This window comes from Physella acuta, unplaced genomic scaffold (assembly GCF_028476545.2).
Source record: "Physella acuta isolate Inbredline_101_S28 unplaced genomic scaffold, ASM2847654v3 ptg001792l, whole genome shotgun sequence".
Taxonomy (NCBI): Eukaryota; Metazoa; Mollusca; class Gastropoda; family Physidae; genus Physella; species Physella acuta.
This window is the reverse complement of record NW_026733302.1, coordinates 37,030-63,987: the sequence shown is the minus strand read 5'-3', so window position 1 is coordinate 63,987 and position 26,958 is coordinate 37,030. Positions and strand designations below refer to the sequence as shown.

The window sequence follows — 26,958 nt, the reverse complement described above, 5'->3', positions numbered from 1 at the left end:
ACCAGTTCATTTGTTGTTGAAAGAAATAGATGTTTCAACATAGGAGTTTCAATTAAGGTGGGGGTGAGGCAGAGAGAGAGAGAGGGGGGAGGGAGGTCGCCGGAGTGTCACATTATTTTTTTACGAGGTGGGCGGGGTTGTCTGATATTTTGGGACGATCTGGGAAATTTGGGGAGGTGGGAATAAAAAAAAATATAAAGCTTTGGGGGGGGGGGGTAGTCCATTAACGACGTCATACTCTAAGGGGGGGGGGGGGATCCGGACTTTTGTGACCATGTGTGACGAGAGGTGAATGAGTTGGGGGGGGGGGCTTAGAAAGTGTGACGACACACTTTTGAGTTTAAAAAGTTATATTAGAAACTGGAGAGGTTTTTTTATATAAATTGTAACAAAAGTGTTATCTGTATAGTCAATTATTGACTGACCTAAGTAATTATTGTTAGAAAGAAATTGCAGTTTAAAGTATATAAATAAAAATGTAATTTTGAAAGGGGGGGGGGGGGAAGCTGAGATGTGATGTCATTTTAGCGGAGGGATCTGGCTTTTTGTGACGATGTGTGAAAGTGCAGAGGGGAGGTAAAAATTCTTTTTGAGAGTGATGTCAATTATAGATGTCATTTAGACATACATTTTTAAATCAATTTATAGACTATCGTTTAAAAAAATATCTCCTCGTAAGGAGGAACAGCATTGCAATCCGATGGACATATTTTCTAATTCCAGATTACATAAGATGTCAGCTTTTCAGCTCCCCCCCCCCCCCCACAAAATAAACAGCATAACAGTAATATAGTTAGTAGAAACAGATGCGTGTAGCATGTCACCAGATGAGGTAACTGAGGGTGTCACCAGGTGAGGCTACTGAGGGTGTCACCAGGTGAGGTAACTGAGGGTGTCACCAGGTGAGGTCACTGAGAGTGTCACCAGGTGAGGTAACTGAGGGTGTCACCAGGTGAGGTAACTGAGGGTGTCACCAGGTGAGGTAACTGAGGGTGTCACCAGGTGAGGTAACTGAGAGTGTCACCAGTTGAGGTAACTGTGGGTGTCACCAGGTGAGGTAACTGAGGGTGTCACCAGGTGAGGTAACTGAGGGTGTCACCAGGTGAGGTAACTGAGGGTGTCACCAGGTGAGGTAACTGAGGGTGTCACCAGTTGAGGTAGCTGAGGGTGTCACCAGGTGAAGTAACTGAGGGTGTCACCAGGTGAGGTAACTGAGGGTGTCACCAGGCGAGGTAACTGAGGGTGTCACCAGGTGAGGTAGCTGAGGGTGTCACCAGGTGTAGTAACTGAGGGTGTTACCAGGTGAGGTAACTGAGGGTGTCACCAGGTGTAGTAACTGAGGGTGTCACCAGGTGAGGTAACTGTGGGTGTCACCAGTTGAGGTCACTGAGGGTGTCACCAGGTGAGGTAACTGAGGATGTCACCAGGTGTAGTAACTGATTGGTGTCACCAGGTGTAGTAACTGGGGGTGTCACCAGGTGTGGTATATGAGGGTGTCACACACACTCCCACTCCAACAATTTAGCAATTTCTGATATTTTGTTGTTTGAACTGGATAAAACATTATTTTGACAGCCAATCTTTACAATTTTTCGATTTATGTCACCCCTTTAAAAATGAATCACGTGGAAGCGGTGCACACGAAATCCTCCTCCCCCACCTCCTTACCCGCATTGTAATTGGAACTGTTATTGTAAGACTTAAAACGTACTATCCTACATGCCATCTAAAATGCGCAACTAAACAGCCACCAGCTCCGCACCAAACTCCATTCATCGTGTTTACAGCAGCACACGTCTGAAGGCAGATTAACTTGTCTCCCCACTAGCAGAAAACTCTGACGCTTTGAAAAGCTCATTTACATAATGTAATGTAATTTAATATTATGGCATGAAAAAAGATACACTATTAATTACGGGAAAGAAATAGGCGGTGGTTAAGAATGATGATAGAATGTACAATTATATAGGCCTATTAGACAAGTATGAAGCGACGCTTTACATCATTGTGTGGAGAATGTCCGTAATTTTGTGACGGTGTGTGATGAGGGGGGTGGGGGGAGGGGGGGGGGGGTCAAATGGTGTGACGTCGCATTTTTGCATTATAAAAAAACCAATGTTAGGAACCTAATTTGAGCCGTTATTACGCGTTTTAGAAAACTGTTATAATAAATTGTAATAGGAATTGATTAAAATACTCTATGTTGATAGTGTTCAGACTAGGTTTTGGAGAAATATAGTATTTTAGGGGGGGGGGGGGGCTGTAGCTTGTTGTGACGATGTGTGACGGAGGGGAGGAGGGGGGAGGTAAATATTTTCCAAAAAAGCGTGACGTCATTTATGGATACCCCCTATACTGTCTGTCTTTTGTTTCGGTTTAGAGAAAAAGACAACACTATATATGTATTTATCCCTCAAAAAATAGACAAATATTTGGGGAAAATATGGGTTTTTACTGAAAGAAACTAACATGTTTTTTCTCTCTTAATACTCTTCCTCTTCCTATCCGTGACTCATTTTATAGCACATTTGATGACTAATTAATTAAACACATTAGTATTTAGATAAACGCAAGATAATTACTTAAGAAAAATAGAAACACGCACATTAACACAAGTGAAGTACAACTTACAACACATAGCTAAATCACATACAGACGAATTATCACATAATCAACGGAAACACACAATTCAGCACACATAGAAATATTAGAAACTCGTAACTAAATAGACATAGAAACATAAGTGTCTACACTTGGGTGGTATTAGAAAAACAATTAGAGAGTTGGGGGTAGGCGTTAACATAAAGGTGAGTATAGAGCAGCGCTGACCGGTCAGAAGTTGGTCGGAGTTTGGTGTAGAGCAAGGGTCTCCAAACTACGGCCCGCGGGCCGGATGCGGCACACGAGGTCCTCTCATCCGGCCCGCGGAAATTGTTTTGTCCAAGGAAAAAAATGTTTGTTGGAGGTAGCTGAGAAATCATTCAAATCAAATCGAAAAATGTAGCATTGGGTGCAAATACCATTGAAGACAATGTGGCCAGTTGCCCAGCAAATGACCTCCTCAGAGACAAGTTCAAATAAGGGCGGGTGAGGTTTTATAAGTATTTGCTTAAGGGAGACTTTCCTAATATTACAACCTGTGCTTCAAAGTACCTTTAAGAGTCGTTCTTCGGGGTAGGGGGAGGGGGGCTCCGCCACCCCGAAGAGATACCTGAAAGAAACTCTGGCCCCCGAACTTATATTTGATAGATAATGTGGCCCTCGTGCTGAAAAGTTTGGAGACCCCCTGGTGTAGAGCGCCTAAGCCAGCCCCCTCCACCTCCACCCCCGAACGCAATATAATTTATTTAGAAAATATATACTTTACCAGTGTTGCCCCCCCCCCCCCCCCCCCCCCCCCCGGAGAATTTTATTCGTCCCTGCAAAAATTTCAAATGCCCCTACCCCCACCCCAGGAAAAAAGTATGAAAGTAACAATACCTGCGTGATTGAAATTTGGAGATCAAAAGTAGGAAACGGGACTAGATTATAGAAGTAGTGTCTACCTTTAGCCTGTATGATCTACAAATGCAACCTGTGTTTTTTTCTTTCAGACTTTTTTTCAGGATAAAAACCAGTCTTCAAGGGCATTTTCGTTTCCGGTTAAATTTGAAGTTGAAATGGTGATTTTGGTTTTGGTTTAAAAAAAAAGACAACACTATCAACCTAGCGCTCGTTATATTTCTCCCTCAACGGCCATTTATCTCGTCTATAATAATAGTGTCGCTGTCTGTCACTCTGTCACTCTGTCTGTTGGGGACGCTTTTACCATAGAGAAAACACAAGCATAGTTAAAACATTCACAGTATTACGGAAAACGAAACGTGACATGGAACATATAGTAGGAAATAGTCTAAAGCCGGGAAAGTACATACAATAATATGACGTCATTGATTCTCCAGTAAACAATGAATTAAAAAGCCAATGCCGAAAAAATACACAACAGTTTTGACGTCACAGATACTCTATCATAAAAACACCTAGTATGAATAGGCAGTAACTACGTGCCGATCTAAGTTAAATTCGGTTAAAATGCCGATTCTGGATAAAAATCCGTTTTCAGTAAAAATTTTCGTTTCCGGTTAAATTTGAAGTTGAAGTGGTGATTTTTGTTTTGGTTTCGATTTAGAGAAAAAGACAACACTATCAACCTAGCGCCCGTATTATTTCTCCCTCAACGGGGCATTTACCTCTTTATTAATATAGATACAAGAAAAGATGTTCTCAAATTTTTTTGGATACATTTTGACTATTTTAAATTAAAAAATTAAAAAAAATTAAGTTCCCTTCTTGACACTCAAGTGGATGGGTAATAGGAAGGGGGTGGGGGATATTCCTAGAAATGTGAGACTCTGTAACCTTTGGAGTGGTGGCCTAAAGTACAGGGTTTCTTTCAGATATTTTACTCGAGGGGGGGGGGGGGGCAGTGTTCACCCACTCTCCTAGATGTCTGAAAAAAACCGCAATGGTTATATAACATGGGGTGGGTACAAAAACGTCTCATTTTTGTGTTACACAATATGTCCACGATCCTTTTTCCGAAAGCACGGTGTCGTCGTTAGAAGATAATCAACAACATTGGTTACCTGGCCGTCGCCATGACAACATGGCGTGCAACTCGCCACCGCGTGGGCTGGGCGCGCGCTGAAGTGTGACACACTCGGGGCTAGCAGTAAAAAAAAAAGGAAGCAAACTGTGGCGCGCTAACGCCATGTAGACCGGTGTATGGTGGGTTTGAAATTTTTTTTTGGTATCGATTGTCGTGAACAGGATCTTGTAAGTTTAGTGTCAACATACGACTCAAGAAGAAAGCCACGTTTGGGGGGAACAAGGGAACAATAGAGTGGGAACTTAGATAAGGCTACGCAGGGAACAAACATAAAGGTAAGTCTCTTTGTTTTTTTACTCCGAGAATTAGAAAGTTTCTTTTACAAAGATAAACAAGTTAGGTGAACGATACTTTTTCCCGGAATTTTTTTATTTTTATTTTTTTTTTATTTTTGGAGAGGTAACCAACATCTGTTTATAGAAAGACCGTCGAATTAGTTCTGGCATAAAGTAACGATTTTGTAGCACGACAAATCAATTGTGATCGATAGAAAATACTTTCGCTGCTAAGATGATTGTGCCGGGATTTATCAGTAAAAAAGTAATTTACTAATGGTGCACATCAGCCTGTGTTTCATGCGGTATTGAAATAGGTTTAGGAAGCATTTTTTACAGATTGAATACAGGAATATTTTAACTGTACATTAAGGTACGCCAACGTCATTATTAATTTATGCTTTTATTTCTTACATGTAAGCTTGTGTTAGCGTCCTTCTCCCTCACCCCTATCCCTAAAAAACGTTAGCCAGCCGCTCCCCCTCCCTCCATCATTATTATGCTACCCCCAGAAAAGCGAGTCACACACCTATCATATATTGTTGTGTTCTTTTGTTCTGACTTTTGTTTTATTTGATATGAAATGGGTTATCAAACGTCCATTACGGCCGTCAACCTTGATTTTTCATCCCACACCTTCTATGGTTTATATGTGTAGATGACGTAGAGTCTCACTGTTTCAGTAGTGTATGAAGAGTTTATGTTGTTGATTTTTTGTTTATTCAGATCGCGTGAAATTTTGACTGGTTGGTAATTACATTAATATAATATTTTTGTTGAATCAGCCTACGGACAGTTGTTTTTTTGTTCAGTCGGCCTACGGACAATTGTCGTTTGTTCAATCGGCCTACGGACAGTTGTCTTTTATTCAATCAGTTTAATCAGATTTCTGACAGTTGTTTTTTGATCAGTAAACATAAAAAAGTGACATTTCAATATATAGAATGTGAAATATAACAAACAACTCACGCATTATTCTAACAGGATGCACAATGTCTATGTGGTGATAAAGTAAAAATCTTTCACAATTCTAAAGAAAAAAAAAAAAAAAAAAAAAAAAAAAAAAAAAAACCAAACAATAAAACAAAACGAAACTAACAACGTAATCAACCAAACGATAAGTATCTCCCCCCAAAACCCAACTGATGCATGAAGGAGTTTCCAAACGAGAATCGAATCCAACAGAGGTCAAGAAATCGATATACCTCATTTATTTATTGATCTCGCTTCGCTGAAGCTCATTTATATGACACTCACCTAAACAAAAACCCAACGGAAGGCAGGCTTAAAACATGCTTCATATACTTCGTTATGTAAAGTAAACAGCATTCTTCTTCTGTTAAATCAGAACAGTGTTTATTGTCTATCATTTTATTAACTGTTTAAAAGCGGTGTGAACAAACGCCGATGGTAGGAAGTTGCGAAAGGAGTTAAACATAACACGATAAAGTCGTTATTTAAGAAAATAACAAGTACTATTAAACTGCTGTAAAATAGTTAATTCAATAAACTGTTAAAGGTAGGCCCTACGTCACACGTGTCCGTTCAATCGTGTCTAGATGATATCACTTCCTCTTGCCAATTCGGCATCTCTCTGTTCATAATCCTGGTCATTACAGTCATCTTCATAACTTTAGGTCGTATATATATATATATATATATATATATATATATATATATATATATATATATATATATATATATATACACCTGTCATTTCAGGAATGATCATAAACTTGATCTCATATACCCTTGTCGTTATTATAATGTTCATTATTCTAGTCTCATCTGTCCTCTATATAAAATATATTACATCATGTAGTATAATGTACCGATCGGCGTATAGTGTAGGCCTATTTATCAATAGATAGTATTGTATAAATATCTTCGGTAATGAATACATTAGCTTGGAATAAAAAGTTAAGTTACTACGTAACGCGTTGACGCATGTAATTAAAGCAGTACATTAATTGTTATGTCTTAAATTAGGCATCAACGTAATATATAGTGTATCGGTAAAACATATACAGTAGTACATTATATATATATATATATATATATATATATATATATATATATATATATATATATATATATATATATATATATATATATATATATATATATATATATATATATATATATATATTATATATATATATATATATATAAAAGCGGGTGTGTATATGTATTATTTAGAAATTTAATTATTTTGAAATTGATTTTCATGGAAGTATGTGATGTATTGTGTGCATGTCTGTGTAGTGTATGATGATGTATCGATGTGCATATAACCAGTCAAGCTAATCCCACTGTTGTATTTGTCAACAAAGCTCAATGAAGAGAAGAAAAAACCCAACATTTTTTAATGATCTAAACTTGTTTATATAACTAGTGAAGGCTAGCTTCACTTGTGTATTCTCGCTACCTGTCATTTATGTTTTGTTTGATGGATGTATATGTCTGTTTAATATGTGTGTGTATGTGTGTCGCTGGCCATTTTATTGGTGTGCGATTTTTAACTGTATTTAAATGGTGTGTGAATTTGTCCCTGGTCATTGAATGAGTGAGTAGTTGTCGATAATGAAGTTAACGGCGAGCATTTGTCGCTAGACATTTTATTGATGTATGCATGTATGCATGTATGCATGTATGCATGTATGCATGTATGCATGTATGCATGTATGCATGTATGCATGCATGTATGTATGTATGTTTTGTCGCAACAATGTGAAACAATGGGTAACAAGGTGTGTGTGGTGTGGGGCGGGGGACTGCTGTGTCGGCTTATCGTCACGCCCCTATGTGAATGTTTTGTTCTACACTGTCAGCGGAGTCCCACGTTAAGGAGATAGGGCTTACATCTCGTGGTCACGCCCCTATGTGAATGTTTTGTTCTACACTGTCAGCGGAGTCCCACGTTAAGGAGATAGGGCTTACATCTCGTGGTCACGTCCCTATGTGAATGTTTTGTTCTTCACTGTCAGCGGAGTCCCACGTTAAGGAGATAGGGCTTACATCTCCTGTGTCACGTCTTGTCATAGACGTCAGTTATGTAATCTCCTAGTGCTTCCTTAAGTGTGGCGGATAAAGGTGGGAGGGGCGTAGATGTTGTGTGTAGAGGGGTAGCTGTCGTTGTGTGTGTGTGTGTGTGTGTGTGTGTGTGGTAGCTGTTGTGTGTTTCGGGTAGCTGTTTGTGTGTGGTTGTGTTTGTGTGGGGGGGGTAGCTGTTGTGTGTAGAGGGGTAGCTGTTGTTTGTGTGTGTTTGTGTGTGGGGTAGCTGCTGTGTCTGGGGGTAGCTGGTGTGTGTGTGGTAGCTGTTGAGTGTGAGTGTGTGTGGGGGTAACTGGTGTGTGTTGTAGATTTTTGGCTTTTGTATGTGGTTAACCCTGGTGTGTGGGGAGGGGGTTAGCTGTTGTGTGGGGAGGGGGTTAGCTGTTGTGTGTGGGGTAGCTGTTGTGTGTGGGGTAGCTGTTGTGTGTGGGGTAGCTGTTGTGTGTGGGGTAGCTGTTGTGTGTGGGGTAGCTGTTGTGTGTGGGGTAGCTGTTGTGTGGAGGGTAGCTGTTGTTTTCTGTAGCTGTTTGGTTTTGTATGGTGTTAACCCTGGTGTGTGTGGAGGGAGTTCACTGTTGTGTGTATGTCGGGGTATTTTTGTGTTTGTGAGGGTAGATGTGTGTGTGGGGAGCTGGTGTGTGTGGGGGGGGGGGTGTTAGCGGGTGTGTGTATGGTAGCTTTTGGCTTTTTTATGTGGGGTTGGCTGTTGTTTGTGTATGTGTGGTAGTTGTGTGGGTGAGCTATTGATTGTGTGGAGGGGTAATTGTTTTGTGTGGGGAGTGGCTGTTGTGTGTGTGTTTTTTGTAGCTGTTGCGTGTGTGTTTTTGTAGTGGTTTTTGGTGGGGGGTAGCTGCTGTGTATGTGTGGTAGCTGTTGTGTGAGTGTGTGGGTAGCGGTTGTTTGATGGTCTCGTCAAAGGCTCGTATGGTCTATAAACATATCTCGGCACTGTCCACTCCCCTCTCCGTAAAGTAATTATAAAAGCATCTCTTCGACTTAATCCGCACCCCAGAAATTGCTAATCCGAATGTATCGAATGTTTCTACTCTATAAGCAGAGTTGCTTCCAGGCATCTCTTAGAGGGGGGGGGGGGGGCAGAGTACCCCCGAAGAAAGTCTACCACCTCCTTCCCCCCCGAACGAAATGGAATTTATTTAGAAAATATATACTTTTACCAGTGTCTACCCCGCCCCGGAAAATGTTAACCGCCCTTCCGAAATTATCAAGTGCCCCCCGGCAAAAAAAAAATCTGGAAGAAACACTGTCCGATAGACGTTCCTGAGTCCACCCAGCATTAATGAGTACCCGACTCAAGTTAAGGAAAGTAAACGCAGCTAGGTTTAGAACTGACGGCACGTTTCCTTATATGTCGAGGTCACGGAAACAGGTTATATTCATCCCCTCGACATCCCACTATGGGTTCACGTGACCACGCCCCCACTACATTTAATTAAGTTCAATTAATAACAGCTAAAAATAAATTTGATTGAGGTGACCTCTATAAAAAGTTAATGGATGACTAATATCTACTTAAAGCGTTCCATCCCCCCCCCCCCTAACCTATCATTCGTTGATGTATGCCCTAAGGTCTGAGTGATTGCCCCTTGTAACGTGTTGATCTTTCAACACTTTACAAAGCATACGTGTACAACCTTTCTTCCCCCCCCCCTCTCCCCACAACACACACCGATGACAACATGCCACACAAACAAACATACAATCACTATTTATAGTAACTCATGTCTTAACCTTAACAAAGCAACAAAACAACTCATGTCTTAACCTTAACAAAGCAACAAAACAATCCCAAAACCATTCGTGTAATTGAAAGACATTTTCAGTTACTGGTTTTTTGTTTATTCCCCGAAATATCGTTTCTTTAAGAAGGTGGGCGTTACTGGCCCAATAGTCTAGAGTTGGTAGGCGATACTGGCCCATATAGTTTAGAGAAGATAGGCGATACTGGCCGATATAGTCTAGAGTTGATAGGCGATACTGGCCCATATAGTCTAGAGATGGTAGGCGATTACTGGCCCATATAGTCTAGAGTTGATAGGCGATACTGGCCCATATAGTCTAGAGATGGTAGGCGATACTGGGCCCATATAGTCTAGAGATGGTACGCGATACTGGCCCATATAGTCTAGAGAAGGTAGTCGATACTGGCCCATATAGTCTAGAGATGGTAGGCGATACTGGCCCATATAGTCTAGAGAAGGTAGTCGATACTGGCCCATATAGTCTAGATATGACAGGCGATACTGGCCCATATAGTCTAGAGATGGTAGGCGATACTGGCCCATATAGTCTAGAGATGGTAGGCGATACTGGCCCATATAGTCTAGAGATAAGTGTATTAAAGTTTATGACATGTTTTATTTCATGGGTTGGTATGTTGTATTGTAGGGGTACACTTCTACCTCATGGGTTGGTATGTTGTATGTAGGGGTACACTTATACCTAATGGGATGATATGTTGTATGTAGGGGTACACTTCTACCTTTGTGTATGCATGGGTATACTTATACCTCATGGGTTGGTATGCTGTATGTAGGGGCGCTCTTATACCACATTGGTTTGTATGTTATATGCATGGGTATACTTATACCTCATGGGTTGGTATGATGTATGTAGGGGCGCACTTATACCTAATGGGTTGGTATGATGTATGTAGGGGCGCACTTATACCTCATGGGTTTGTATGTTGTATGCATGGGTATACTTATACCTCATGGGTTGGTATGTTGTATGTAGGGGTACACTTATACCTCATGGGTTGGTATGTTGTATGTAGAGATGCACGGTACACTAAGTAACCTCTGCTGTTTCTGTAAGTTTCATTATGAAAATAAAAACAGCCCTTTCAATCCTGTCATATTTCACGCGCCACAAAACAATACGACAGTATCAAGCAATAGGCGTAGTTTTTTAAGCAACGTCAACAAGACAATTAACAGATTTTATTGGTGTCAACCCCCTCCCTCACCCTTACACACACATGAATACACTCTCTCACACACATATATTTACACACATACACTTTCTCCCTCCTCTATCAATCAAGACCAAGTATCAAATTATAAGTTGACGATTTGGAGCACTGAGTGTTTGACTATGATCGTCATCAATGAACTATTTATAGAGGTCTACTCACTCAAATATATTTTTAGATTTGATTACTTGGAGGGAATAAAAAGTAATTGGAGCGTGGTCAGGAACACCCATAGTGGGATGTCGACATGCAGAGGAGGGAATTTATTTTCTTTGTACCTGGCAGTCACGTAAACATTTCGGGACCCAGTGGTCAATAGGGCAGGTGAAGTAGAGTTAACCTGTTTCTGCGGCCCCTCGACATATAAGGGACATTTTTGCCAGGAATGACATCGTTTGCTCTGTCAAATTAGATCTGCCACACCCACCCCCTCCCCATACCTTTTTTTTCCAGTTTTGTCTTGTGGCTTCATTCTATGCACGATATATTAATAAGTCCACCAGTATGAAACATTGCATTCACAGTATGGCGTCTTTTTTTCTTTGCCACCCACCAGTCTCCACACCATGCTATTTAACTGCAGCAGTTAATCATTCATATGGAAAAAAACCTCGCTGTTTTATCAATAAAAGATTCCATATAGCTTCCCCCCCCCCCCTTCCCACCATGTCTGGTGAATGACGTATCAATGACGTATCTGTGATTAGAGCTACTCAACTAAACGTGCATCGCCCTGTAAAATTGGTATCGTGTTGATGTCATAACCCTCACCCCACCCCCACATCGCTCTTCTAAATGATAGCGTGTAGCTGTGCAAAATTAATGGCAACGATGTTGTTATCTTTAGTCAGTTCTTCTTACAGCTAGATGTGGCATTGATTTTTCTATAATTAACACGTTTCCCGTCTTGTGTTATCACATTTTTCTATAATTAACACGTTTCCCGTCTTGTGTTATCACATTTTATTTAAAAGTGTATTTAAGTACTCATTAGTCTACGTAGTGAAATCGTTTATTTATGTATTTTATTGCAGTTATATGTCTGGGTGTCACCCCCACCCCTAAATGGCGTCACCCACTCCCCCGTTCCTTGTTACTATAAATAGCATCAATCCATTGTAGTGTTATATTTATATCAGGATATAGATTCTACTCATTACATTGTCCTTCCATTAGTGTTCCAATCTCTAAATCTTTTTCTCTGTAGGAGGTGGGCACTTGAAGCAGATTTTATATCTCATTGTTTCTTTTAAAAACCTGACGAAACAATAGGTGATTTAAAGAAAAAAAGGAGATCTTTATTTGAGATTGATTGCGTCGTGATATCGAGAGGTGGGGAGGGTATGGGTAGAGAAATAGGGGAGGGGTGTGGGGGGGTGTTGTATTGTGATCTGATTGAAAAAAAGGTAAAGTCGTTAGAGACATGATTGACACAGGATTGAAATTTTAATCTGGTGGAAAGCTAGGTGTCACCAGTAGATAGAAAGCCATGTATCACCACCAGGTAGAAAGCCATGTGTCACCACCAGGTAGAAAGCCATGTGTCACCACCAGGTAGAAAGGTACGTGTCACCACCAGGTAGAAAGCTATGTGTCACCAGCATGTAAAAAGCTAGGTGTCACCACCAGGTAGAAAGGTAGGTGTCACCAGTAGGTAGAAAGGTAGGTGTCACCAGTAGGTAGAAAGGTAGGTGTCACCACTAGGTAGAAAGCTAAGTGTCACCACCAGGTAGAAAGGTAGGTGTCACCACCAGGTAGAAAGCTAGGTGTCACCACCAGGTAGAAAGGTAGGTGTCACCACCAGGTAGAAAGCTAGGTGTCACCACCAGGTAGAAAGGTAGGTGTCACCACCAGGTAGAAAGCCAGTTGCCACAACCAGGTAGAAAGCCAGGTGTCACCAGTAGGTAGAAAACCATGTGTCACCACCAAGTAGAAAGCCATGTGTCACCACCAGGTAGCAAGGTAGGTGTCACCACCAGGTAGAAAGCTAGGTGTCACCACCTCGGCCTGTTTGATATTTTATGTTGAAGTTAACGATATGAGCGCGAGATCATCTAGACAGGTCTGAGGTGTCATTAGGCCCTTGATTTAGTCGAGTCTACGATAGACTTCGTGGCGAGGGTGGGGGGGGGGGGGGGTCCAACAAGGGGTCAGTCGAGTACGATAAATAGACTTCAGAGGAGGATTGAGGGGGTTGGGGGGGGGTTGAACAAGGGGTGTCGAGTTTAAGATATATAAACTTTGTAGGGGGTTGGGGGTTGAACAAAGAGTCAGGGAGAAATCAAAGAGTCGGACTAGGAGTCAGTCGAGTCAGTAATTTAGAATCCCCGAGGTCTTGACCTACTGATGGATTGCGATTTGACAGCCAGAAATAAACTGATGGGGTCGAGCAACTGGTTATGTCAAGTGGAATTAGGTCAATTAAGGTAAAGGCTCAGTGACCCATTCCGGCGTCCGGGGGCGAGCAACCAATTTTGCGCCCCTCCCTACAATTTATATATATAGATATTTACGTTGGTGAAAAAAAAAAACGCCTACTAATTTCGAAAAGGTCGGGTTATTTAACCAGTTCATTTCCTTTTAATTAAGGTGTCACCCATTTGATATACAAAAATAAACAATAAAATAAGTCCGTAAAGTCAAGTATTAATTTATTTTCTTAATCTCACCCGTGGATAATTTAGTAATGTAACTCAGCGTAAGCTTTTTAAACATTCTCTACCCTGTTTGGCGTCCCCCAAGTGTCGGTGCCTGGGACTGCCGCCCCTTCCGCCCTCCCCTCGCTACACCACTGAATTAAGGTAACTAAACAAGGGGTCCAACAAAGCTGGGGATAGAGGTCGGATAAAGCAGCGAATTAGGGGTGGAGCCTAATTGTAAACATGGGTTCCTATAAGTTAAGGAGAAGGGATACGACGAACAGTGGGCTAGTTGTAAAACATGGACCGGCAACTTTGCGAAAACGGATGTTCAGTGCATTCAGGATCGGCATACAAGACGGTCGGGGTCAGGTTTACCGATGTAAACAATAGTCCATGAACGTAGGGATATCGGCGTGAGGTAACGCGGAGATTGGGGGGGGGGGGGGGGATGGGGGGTTTCCTGTACGGTACGGAAACTGTTCGGGTTTCACAAATCTCTACCCGGAAGTAAAATCTGAATTTTGGAGTGACCTTGGGTAAAGATATGCAGGGTGGATGTATGGTGATAAAAAATATACGTATTGTATTACTGATGTCCATTTTCAACATCTGAATACGCATATTAAAATAAAATAATGTATTTTAAAAATATATTACGTATAGTGTTTGATTGTTTAACTTACGAGCAAGCTCGTTTTTAAATATAATTAAAACCTTGCGTTTCCTTTTAAAACTGTGGCTCCAAAAGTAATTGAATTTCCAAACAAACCTCCCCCCCCCCTATGTATTTACTATTCAACATGGGGAAAGGGGAGGGAAGAATTTAGAGTCAACTTTAATGAAGGACAACAATGGTAGAGAGATAAGAAAAAATAAAGGTAGGTAACTTGAGTGTAAAAGGATTTGAATTATCTCCCCTTTCGATTTAGATTGACGTGTGCGTCATTGAGTTACGTCCCTGTCTGTCAGTCACGTCTGCAGACGATATGTATTATGATACAGCACACACGCGATTTCATTGCACGCGCTTGACTAAACTTAGAATGTTGGGCAGATGTTACATTAAATGCGTTTTTTAACAATAAGTCGAGTTCCTAGAAAATCTCTTGACCTGTGAAAGAGCGGATTTTTTTCCCTTCTTTTTGTATGTGGAAATCCTGGACTATCGTTTTATGTTTTGTTTAAATCGAAAGTGAAATTTTGAAAATCTGGGTCGCATTTAGCAACATATGGGGAGACAACCCACAATTCACTAGTCACTAGGCAACCTACGACTAAAGACTTAGCTAAACATTACTCTCTAGCTTACCAGCACTCTATATCAGATTGCACATCGCTTCATAGCACATCAACTAACCATCAGTACACACCATCTACCCATCTGTACACATCAGCTACCCATCTGTACACATCAGCTACCCATCTGTACACATCAGCTACCCATCTGTACACACCAGCTACCCATCTGTACACATCAGTACACATCAGCTACCCATCTGTACACATCAGCTACCCATCAGTACACATCAGCTACCCATCAGTACACATCAGCTACCCATCAGTACACATCAGCTACCCATCAGTACACATCAGCTACCCATCAGTACACATCAGCTACCCATCTGTACACATCAGCTACCCATCTGTACACATCAGCTACCCATCTGTACACACCATCTACCCATCAGTACACATCAGCTACAGTTCAGTACACATCAAACACACCGCCAACCTATATTTTACTGCTTATAACCAAACACTACTATACACACCACATACCCAGTACATCATCTACTCATCACAACACCATCTACCAACTACATCACACCCTAGCTACCAATCACTACACATCACCCTGCCTATCCCACTAACACACCCTAATGGTATTGGTATTTCAGAAAGAATGTAACTATCCTTTTTACAAGGTAGTCCACACCCCTTTCAATTCCCACCACATATAAAGCATACAATATGTTGTATTAAAATTGAAACCCGCTATTCTAACCAGTCACGGATACAGGTGCATATTGTCAACATCCCAGTCTATCAGTCCGTCATTTGTGGGTCACCTTAGTAGGGTCGGTAAAGCTTATGATTGCTAAACCGAAAAGTCCAAGTTCGATCCCCCGGGCAGATGAGGTTTTATAGCTGAGAACAGCCACTCTTCTAGGAGACACAACTTCAAAATCAAACAACTACTGCCTATAAGTTTGTTCTAGGTTGGACAAAGGCTATGGAAGCAAATCCAAAAAGAAAAGCAGGCTGAAATCGGAGTCAACGGCCTTTAAGGCGCATAAGAAGTTGACGTAATACTTAATTGTGTTGGAGGAAATCACGTCTACCACTAAGATGAAGTCCGTCGTCTCGACATAATGTTTGCTGTGTGGTCAGGTCCAGCTTAAGTTGATGTAGAAATTATGGGACGGTTTAATGACTGGACAACACTAGAACAAAGACACTTGAACAGTGGACAACATGGGTTAGTTTTACAAGCAGGATTAACTGAAGTGTCTGGACATTCATGGTCAGCGTAGGTAGATCGGCACTTAAGAGGATTCTGTTTAGTTGGGGTGACATTACAGCGAAGGTCAGTGGACACTTAGAGAGTGCTCGACTGGTCAGTTTGATAATCTGTTTGAGACTGTTAAGGTAGATTAGCTATTTTAAACATTTTTGCTTATAACCAAAACTGCTTATCTGAGTTTTCAAATTATTTTTCTTCTTTCATTTCTTTCTTTTTTTCACTTTAAAAAAAAAATAAAACATTCATATAAATCGCAAAATTCCAAACTATTGCATTTATAGTTTAAGCTTATTTTTATTAAAGTTTTAACATTCCCCACTAAGCCCGGATTAGACCTGAATAGATGAAATAAAAAGTCGACTAAATGGAAATCGAAACTAGACGAACCAGTATGCAACATTTTAGTCATACCCCACCCCCCCCGTGTCAGATGGCTTATACCACACATATAGACACACAATGCTATGATATGATGTCGACTTGACATTCCTTTGTGGTCCCTTGGGAGCATATAGCTGCAGCCACACCTCTCTACTTTGACTAGTTGTGGGCAGCTCTCTTTATTTGTGCCCGCGAAAGTCCGACAGCCTTTGCTTCTTCTTCTACTGTTCTTCTCCAGGATTTCCTTTGCCGCCCTACTTTCCTCTTCCCCTGGGGCTCCAGACTAGAACTTTCCTCACGATGTTATCCTTCCCCATTTCTCAGGGTACCCCCATTTGCGATGCTCTGATATGATGTAGCTCTTGAAACTCCTAGTGGGGGTTGTTTGAACATTTCTGGAGTGAGGGGGTGGGAAACTGGTTAAAGAATAGATTTTTTATATGTTATATGTTTTCTATTTCTTCAAGGTGGGTGGTGGACGGAGAAAGAGGGGGGGGGGGGGGGGGGGGGGCACCTGAAGAAATGCCCGAAAGAAACATTGCTACTCCCTCCACCTGACAATCTCAACTAATAATAGACCAGGCCATTAACTCATTAACTTATGCCAGGCGCTTGTTAGGTCTGGCTGGACTCATGTTCATTCAGTGACCTATGAACTATGACCTGAACATTGTCGATACATCGAACAAGAATTGGCATAAACTCGGGACCTCCACCCGTGTACGAAGCCAGTCTGTAAGGAAATCAACACCGTTAGGAGATATGATCAAACGGTTAACTGACCTAAAAACAAAACGTCATTTTAAAAAATCGATATTTTCAACAACGCTCGCGAGAGACAATTAACTGAAATTTGAGACCCACAATCAGCGGTAAACCAGAGGCGTAGCGAGGGGAGGGCGGGGGGGGGGGGGTACATATGTCCCCGGGCGCCGACCTTAGGGGGCGCCAAAATGGGTAGGAAAAACAAATTAAAATCTCATTTTAGCTGCATTTTTGCTTTATAAATATAAAATATATATGAAGGGGGTGTGCAAATCTAAAGTTTGAGGGGGGTGTAAATCGAAAATTAAGAGGTTGATCTCGAGGTGGGCGCCAAATTGAAAGTTTGTCCCCGGGAAGGGTCGATACGCCTCTGCGGTAAACACACTAACATTAGAGCGATGTCTTGTATAACAAAACGCGAATATTTACACTTTTTAAAATGTCTTTGTTAGATATATTTAGATATATTTTGATCATGTGTATTTAACAATACACATCTACAGTCCTGTCTCACTTAAGAAAGAACGCCGGTAAAATTGTTAAAGAGACGCGATCAATTAAAAAAAAAGATTCTTTTTAGATCGTATAGGTTTTTTTTAATTAATCAACTACTCATAATAAATCAATAATCTGCTGATCTTGAAAGGAAAGGAGGCTAATGTTTAGTTTTTAAAAAAAAAAAAACCTTGGTTCTGTTCAAAACTAGTTTTTGTTGCTATTTTTAGATCAAAATTAGAGCAATTTGTTATAACTCACGCTTACTAATTAAGAACACAAATTAAAATTCGATTTCTCTTAATAAAGAACGCTGTTATAGTGCATTATGTCTTAAATCCATTACAGTGTATTAAAGTTCGCATCATATAACATCGCCTTAGGTTTCTCTTTGGTTTCCTAAAAATTGTATGGTCTCGTCAAATTATTTCTTCCCTTTCCGTCATACACACTTCAAATAAAATAAGTCTTCATTTTAAAAATGAGGAAAAGTTAAACTGCTTGAATGAAGTAAGAGAGAGACGTTACAAATATTTAATTTCTTGAGTTTTTTTTGCCAAGAATCTTATCCTCCTTAGGCCAGAGTTTACCGGATGTGAAGAACAAACTGAAGGAATAATAGATGTCTCGGGTACAACCTCCCCTCCCCCCACACCCTCCCCCGCCGGTGTCGCTGTTTGAGGCCAGAGTTAAACTCAGAGTTTCTTCCAGGCATCTCTTCGGGGGGGGGGGGGGGAGACCCCCCGAAATTTTTTTACCGCCCCCCGAACGAAAATAAATTTATATAATTTATATAGAAAATATATACTTTTAACAGAGTCGTCCCCCCCCCCCCCGAAGAAAGTCTACCGCCCCCCGAAAATTTCAAGTGCCCCCCCGGAGAAAAAAGTCTGGAAGAAACACTGGTTAAACTAGGGTCTGTGTTATGTTTAGGTCCGGGTTAGGGTAGAAATCCTAGAAAAAATACAGCACTATATGTCCTGCTGAGATTTAAAGAAATAAGTAAGGTTCTGACTCCAGCTATGAGTGTACTTCCAGGCTAAGCCCCCCCCCCCCCCATCCAACAGGTCCGTGTGTTGCAGGCTGAGAACCTGTGCTGTGATGCCTGCCCGGGGGATGGTGGGGGGGGGGATGCATGTCAAGTATTTAGGTCGCACATGCTATGTGACCTTGACAACTTGAGCCGCTGAAATCAAACCAACCAATCAATAAGCTTCGCTTGAATGGCGGCCTGACGAAATCGTTACCGTCACCAGATCGAGGCCGACATTGAAGTTGGCCGCGCGGCCTGCACGATTTTGCCTGGTTGATTTAGTGGTAGTTGAAGAAGAAAAAAAAAATAAACGAAACAGGGGGTAGCAAACGTGCGGGACGTCTATTTTCGCGAAACTTTATATCCGGTTGACGTGTAATTTAGGATTTAAACCTTCGAATCTCCACTCCCATATTTTTAAAAAAACCTATATTCCATTGATCTATTATGGACAAGCAGTAATTTTTTTCTCTCCAGTTTCGAATTTACCAATTAACTAAACTATAGCCTAGAAGGTTTGGGGTCGCACTTTCCTTCCCCGTCTCGCCCCCCTTCCCCACCCACCCAGCATTAAAAAATAGAACAAAGAAATAGGTGTGCATTTCTAAAATATAAGATTTCAAGGAAAAAAACAAACACACACTGCAATATATTTTCAAAAGACATTTCTCCTTGAAATTGAACACCTGAACTTAATTATCCCCTTGGATTGTGTTGGTATCAATCATACAATCCTAGACACAATCAGGATAATCCTTCTGTGTCTGATTTCTTATGTTTGGCTATAGAGTTGGTCGGAATGTAATACATCAATCTAAAATGTGAACACTTTGATTACAATGAAGGACGAATGATGGCACTACGGTATAGCAGTCCAAAGGTGTCTTGGGCACAAAAGGGATAAGATGATAAAGTAACATAATAGCTTTAACCCAGTGTGCCATATGTTAGCTTGTTGAATCTGGGACTACTGAACACATGGGGACAATACTATACAACACATCAGTGTAGACGTGACTTTATGTTGTAGACGTGACTTTATGTTGTACATGACTTTATGTGTACATGACTTTATGTGTACATGACTTTGTTGTAGACATGACTGTATGTTGTAGACATGACTTTATGTTGTAGACGTGACTTTATGTAGACATGACTTTATGTTGTACATGACTTTATGTAGACATGACTTTATGTTGTTGACATGACTTTATGTTGTAGACATGACTTTATGTTGTTGACGTGACTTTATGTTGTAGACGTGACTTTATGTAGACATGACTTTATGTTGTACATGACTTTATGTAGACATGACTTTATGTAGACATGACTTTATGTTGTACATGACTTTATGTGTACATGACTTTATGTGTACATGACTTTATGTTGTAGACATGACTTTATGTTGTAGACATGACTTTATGTTGTTGACATGACTTTATGTAGACATGACTTTATGTTGTACATGACTTTATGTAGACATGACTTTATGTTGTATATGACTTTGTTGTAGACATGACTGTATGTTGTAGACATGACTTTATGTTGTTGACATGACTTTATGCTGTAGACGTGACTTTATGTAGACATGACTGTATGTTGTAGACATGACTGTATGTTGTAGACATGACTTTATGTTGTAGACATGACTTTATGTTGTAGACATGACTGTATGTTGTAGACATGACTTTATGTTGTACACATGACTTTATGTTGTACACATGACTTTATGTTGTACAGGACTTTATGTTGTAGACATGACTTTATGTTGTAGACATGACTTTATGTTGTAGACATGACTTTTTGTTGTAGACATGACTTTATGTTGTGCATGACTTTATGTTGTAGACATGACTGTATGTTGTAGACATGACTGTATGTTGTAAACATGACTTTATGTTGTAAACATGACTTTATGTTGTAGAAATGACTTTATGTTGCAGACATGACTTTATGTTGTAGACATGACTTTATGTAGTAGACATGACTGTATGTTGTAGACATGACTGTATGTTGTAGACATGACTTTATGTGTACATGACTTTGTTGTAGGCATGACTTTATGTTGTAGACATGACTTTTTGTTGTAGCCATGACTTTTTGTACACATGACTGTATGTTGTACACATTACTGTATGACAGACATGATTTAAGCTGTAGACACGACAGTATTTTGCAATCATGACTTATGCAGCATGCATGACTGCATGTTCTTCACGAAAATGACAAATTCTTTACCACAGTTCTCATATTTCTGTCAATACTCGTGACGTCAACAGTTAAAACATAGCACTCCTAGAGTAATTAAAACCAGCTGATTGACAAAACATAAAGCGCCGACACGGTTCGGTAAAACAAAAACCTACCTACTTACCCAGTCAAGTATGACCAGGCCTAGGGTGTCATCGATCTGATTTTGTGTATGGTAACTTGACTCTCTTGCCCACTACACAGACACAATCCTACAACCATACAACATAACATTAGGTCTTGTACATGATCTCAGTTCATACACCTACACAAGCACAAACATACGATCATATAACATAACATTATGTCTGATACATAAACTCAGTTCATACACCTACACAGACACAATCCTACTACCATATAACATAACATGAGGTATTGTACATATTCTCAGTTCATACACCTACACAGACACAATCCTACGACTATACAACATAAGGTCTTGTACATTATCCCAGTTCATACACCTACACAAGCACACACATAAGACAATTTAACATACGGTCTTGTACATAAACTCAGTTCATACACCTACAAAGTCACAATCTTACAACCATATAACATAACATTAGGTATTGTACATAATCCCAGTTCATACACCTACACAGTCACAATCCTATGACCATATAACATAACCTTATTCACACACCCACTCATAGCTTTTTACTACCACCCACAAATCAGCTACCGAATATCATACCCTTATTACTGCACACTTTTTAGCCGCATCATTAATCTCATCATTAAAGGAATCTCTTCTTCGTTTATAATTTTAATGTTGGGATTTCCTCAAGTATTACGTGTCATGTAGACCGTTGACTCCGGTTTCAGCCTGCTTTTCTTTCTGGATTTGCTTCTATAGCCTTTGACATACAAGGCAGCAGTTGTTTAATTTTGGCACTGTCTTTCCTAGATGTGTTGCTCTCCCTGGATAACGAGCCTTCTTTCGTTTAGCAAACATGAGTTACCGACCCCACCAGGTCGACCCCTTACTACGAGAATAGTATCACTATGTTTGGCACAATCCTCACCACATCAGCATACACCATTGCTAAAGCATGCATCACTTCTTCTTCTTCTTCGTTCTTAATTTTTAGTGTTGGGAGGGATCGAGCCTTATCTGACTCCGATTTCAGCCTGCTTTTCTTTTTGGATTTGCTTCCATAGCCTTTGTCCAACCAAGAACAAACTACAAGGCAGCAGTTGTTTGATTTTGGAGTGGCTGTCCCCAGCTATCGAGCCTTATCTGCCCGAGGGTTAGAACTCGAGACTTTTCGGTTTAGCAACCATGAGCTTTACCGACTCGACCACGTCGACCCCCTATGAATCACTTAAAAAAAAACATTTTATTAAAATATACCTTATTAATTTGTTTAAATTATACCCGTATTAATTTATGATATACCAGGAATATTAATAAGTGTATACGCGTATAATAGATCTATATAAAGTTCATCGATATTAAATTAGACGTACTTAACATACATCAAGTATAAGTTAGACTGTTAGACCTAGATCTATATCACTTACATCGAGCTTTAATTATACGGGTATAATCCTACATTATAAGTATTACAAGATTTAAAAACCCGTTTTGTTAATAGTGTAATGCCTGAACTTTAAACGCGACAAACAACATTATATTGAACACTGACTGTTGTTACCATTGTGTTGAAAAGACTTGTTTTGTTTTTCCAAAAAAAAAAAAAAAAACTCGACATGCTTGGCTGAACTGCTAGTCTAGGAGCAGACGACACGCTTCCATTGTTCAAGCTAGGTCGGCTGCGCCCTGTATATTTAATTTTCTTACAATTGTAATTAAGCCCCACGTGTCACGTAATTACAAGGAGGTTCTGCTACAATCGATAGATCTCGCGTTGACAAGAATCGTGCGAACACTGTACCGCAGTAGACCCATAGCCTCAAACTTTCAGATAAGCAGTAGCGTAACTATCAAGTGGAATAAAAAAAACATATCTTCACAGTGGATTATCTCTCGTCTGGTTTTTTTTTAAAACGTGTTTTCATAGTTTAGGTAGGAAATCTTTTCAGATTAGATGTTCTTAAAAATATTCTTTACAGTATACAAAGTAAATGTCAAATGACATGTTTTTATAAAATGTATTCCTCAGTTTGCATTGTAAACGTTGACAGATTAGATGTGTTTTAAAATGTATTTTTTGTAGCTTACATTGTAATGACACATTTGATGTTTTTAAAAATTTATTCTTCTTATTCAATGTCAAATTTTTACATCGTAGGCCTATATGTTGACAGATAAGATGCTTTTTAAACTGTATTTTTTCATAGTTTACAAAGCAGTTATTGGCGGATAAGATTTTTAACACTTTTGTTCATTCCAAAGGTTTTAGTGACGACGAAAGCTGAACTCAAAGGGTGAAAGTTTACCAAGATAACGCAGTGTAGGATTTTACTGTGCAAGTTGTCATAAACGAATTTATATGCCACTCTACTAAAAAAAACAACAATGACTAGTTGGAAGACTGTGACTACTTTGTTGTTGTCACTAGCAGTGTGTGTGATAACTGCAGCCGTCGACGTGTCTATACTCGACCCGGAAACACTTTCCGACGCCATCGGCAACACCGCGGATAAGGACAGCAACATCACCTACGCACCTCTAGACGATGACATCACATACAAGGCCGAGGCTGGAACTGACCTAGGGGCTATTGGGGTCTTCTACGACCTGGCGCAGAGCATTGTGGACACGTCATTGCCCGGACCTTTTCCTTTCGGTGAGTCAACAGTTTTTTTTTTTATTAATGAAAAGACAAAACTGGATTCGTCATTGCCTAGTTTTGGATCTAGCAACACGCAAATATATATATATATATATATATATATATATATATATATATATATATATATATATATATATATATATATATATATATATATATATATATATATATATATATATATATATATATATATCTTTCTATGACATATTAACTGAACACAGTTTAAGATGAGCTACCAATCGCCCCCTCCATCCAACCTCACATATAAATAAAATTTTGTAAGAGAAAATAACATATTAAGTGGAATAGTCAAATCCACCCCTCCCTAACCCTAACCAATGGTCATGGCGATATATAACATTTTCTTTATACTCTAAATATTGAATTGCAATCTCATTCTACAGACATTGTACAGGTTTTTTTACGAAACAATTATCGAATACATTACAATAATCGATTACTGTCCCCTAACCTCACCACAACCCCGATGCAATGTAATGAATACAAGCAGATAATCCTTAACATGTAGTCTACTTGCAGTTTTTTTTTAAAAAAAATTATCTATAACGTGTATTCATCTTATAAACAGAGACGTAGCGACCCTTCCCGGCGCCCGGGGACAAACTTTTCGATTTGCACCCCCCCTCAACATTTCGATTTGAAGCCCCCCCCCCCCCCAACATTTCGATTTGCACCCCCCCCCCTCAAACTTTCGATTTGCACCCCCCTCATATGTCTCTCTCTTCCCCCCCCCCCCCCCCCCCGCTACGCTACTGCTTATAAACAATTGAACTACAAAAAATATTGCAAAACACGTGGAAGTATTCTCTAATTGTAATCTATAAATCAAACGATAATACAATTTTAAGAACGTTCTGAATATTTTTACAAAAGGTGGGGGGTAGGTGGGGGGGGGGGCTGTGTGTCGGAGGGTCAGCTGATCCCTTTTGACCCCCACCTGCAGTTAAACGCCCATGCGCAATGCGCACCTCTTGCAGTAGAGAAATAATAAAATACGATTAAATCAAGCGAACGTCACGTTTCCCTCCTAGCAAGCATTGCGTGGGGCGGTGCCACGTGACCATTCCAACCAATAAAACAAGTCCTTGCACGTCGACTTCCGGGAACCAGCGGCCGAAAACAAAACATAGCCTTATCAGTCCAAGCTGTTATGGATTTATTTACGACATTGAATCGATAGCAGGGGGATCAAGCCACAAACCGCTGAATTGTCACTATGCACAACAAACTTAAATTGTTTTTTAATCGCTGAGAGTTATGTCTGTACTAATCTTATCTGTTCAATGTATGATTTATTAGCCGTCCGGGGTCGGGATTGTGGTTTCGTTTTCAAGACTGAACACGATTGGTTCTACCAATCATTTGGTCTATTTTCCTGGAAAGTCTGGCTTGGAGGTTTTGATTGAATTGGTTGAACAATTAAAACAGGAGGGACCAAAATTGACAATGGGGCGGGGAGTGTTGAGGTGGGGGCAAAGGCGTAGCGACCCTTTCCGGCGCCCGGGGACAAACTTTCAATTTGGCGCCCCCCCCCCTACAAACTATAATGCAAAAATGCAGCTTTGTTTTTCCAACCCATTTTGACGCCCCCTAATGGTTGGCGCCCTCTAAGGTCGACGCCCGGGGACATGTTCCCCCGCCCCCCCCCCCCCCCTTCGCTACGCCTCTGGGTAGGGGGTATGGCTAAAGGTAGTTTAATGCAAATCAATATATCAATTTTTTTGGGTCTAATAGTTAGTGGGCGGTAAAGGAAATATTCACAGGTCTCACTCTACTCCACCTGCTTTCTGTTGACAGATTGGGTGGAGAAGATCAAAGATGGGAAGCTGGTTATTGGAACCGATTGGAAAGAGGTAGGCGTTGTGTAGGTGTTTGTGTAGTGTATGTGTAGGCGTTTGTGTAGTGTAGGTGTTTGTGTAGGCGTTTGTGTAGTGTAGGTGCTTGTCAAGGTGTTTGTGTGGGTGTTTGTGTGGGCGTTAGTGTAGGCGTTAGTGTAGGCGTTAGTGTAGGCGTTTGTGTAGGTGTAGGTGCTTGTCAAGGTGTTTGTGTGGGTGTTTGTGTGGGCGTTAGTGTAGGCGTTTGTGTAGGTGTAGGTGCTTGTCATGGTGTGTGGGTGGTATACCCAACTGTATCCAGTCAGACCTGGTCTATCATCTAACTCTATCATCATCAGAAACTGGCCCCCATGTCCACCGGGAAAAATTCCGATGGGCCCCAGGTGAGAAAAATCCCGAATTTCGACCCCCCCCCCCCCTCGCCGAATGGTATTTTAATTATAAAAAAAAAACCCTAATTATTCGCGTGAAGTTCCATCAAGCTGAGGATGATCATCAAGCTTTGATGGGGGGAAAAATTGCACAATGAAAATATTTACCTGGGTTTGTGGGCCACTATTAAAATATCCCGGGCCTACTGGACACAGCCAGTCCACCCCCGGGCCACCACCACGCTCAGTATTACCACCACACCACCACTCTTACCACTACCTGCTGTAAAAAAAACCCATCTCTATAGGAAGCAATTACAGTTCAGGGTTGACAGTGCCGATGGCTGTGGTGTGGACCTAAGGCTTCCCTCTAAAGTCTACCCCATGTCCTTATAAGGCTTAGTCCATACATGACGTCACACACCTGTGGGGGGGGGGGGGGGGGGGGGGTGGGGGGGGGGGTGGGGGGACCATGTGCTTTTAAGTGCGGGAGGAGGGGGTATTTTCCATCCAACATTTATCGTGTAATTCTGAATGGTAAAATATATTTAGTTTGAGTGGGGGTGGGGGGAGGATGTCAGTTTTAAATGGCTTTTCTGATGATTTGTAATGGCACGTTACAAAGGTAGGTGGGAACTGGGGAGGGAAGGGAAAAACATTGTGTGACACCCCCCCCCCCTCCCCCTCCCCCCCCCCCCCCGGATCAAGGCCACCCACTTTTCTCTGGACTGAGGCAACCATAAATAAAAATCCTGGTCGATAGCGCCATACGGTCTTCTGATATTGCAGAACTTGCATCGCATGCCTGGTTTATCGTAGGAAATAAGCACTTAATCAAGATGGAGGTACGGAAACAAAAGGGGAGGGGGAGGTATGGCATTACCAGGAACAGGAATGTGTATTACGT

The 26,958-nt window shown here is 40.8% G+C and overlaps 1 protein-coding gene across 1 annotated transcript in view; it reads left to right on the top strand.

Moving 5' to 3' along the window:
• Positions 1-4,716: 4,716 nt before the first annotated feature.
• The window catches only part of LOC131930517 (prominin-1-A), a 36,669-nt gene continuing 14,427 nt past the window's right edge, over positions 4,717-26,958 (top strand). Inside the window, exons 1-3 of the mRNA XM_059287042.1 lie at positions 4,717-4,923; positions 23,425-23,818; positions 25,643-25,698. Of these exons, the coding sequence (XP_059143025.1) occupies positions 23,548-23,818; positions 25,643-25,698 (327 nt within the window). The 5' untranslated portion in view covers positions 4,717-4,923; positions 23,425-23,547. The remainder of the gene's footprint in view (positions 4,924-23,424; positions 23,819-25,642; positions 25,699-26,958) is intronic.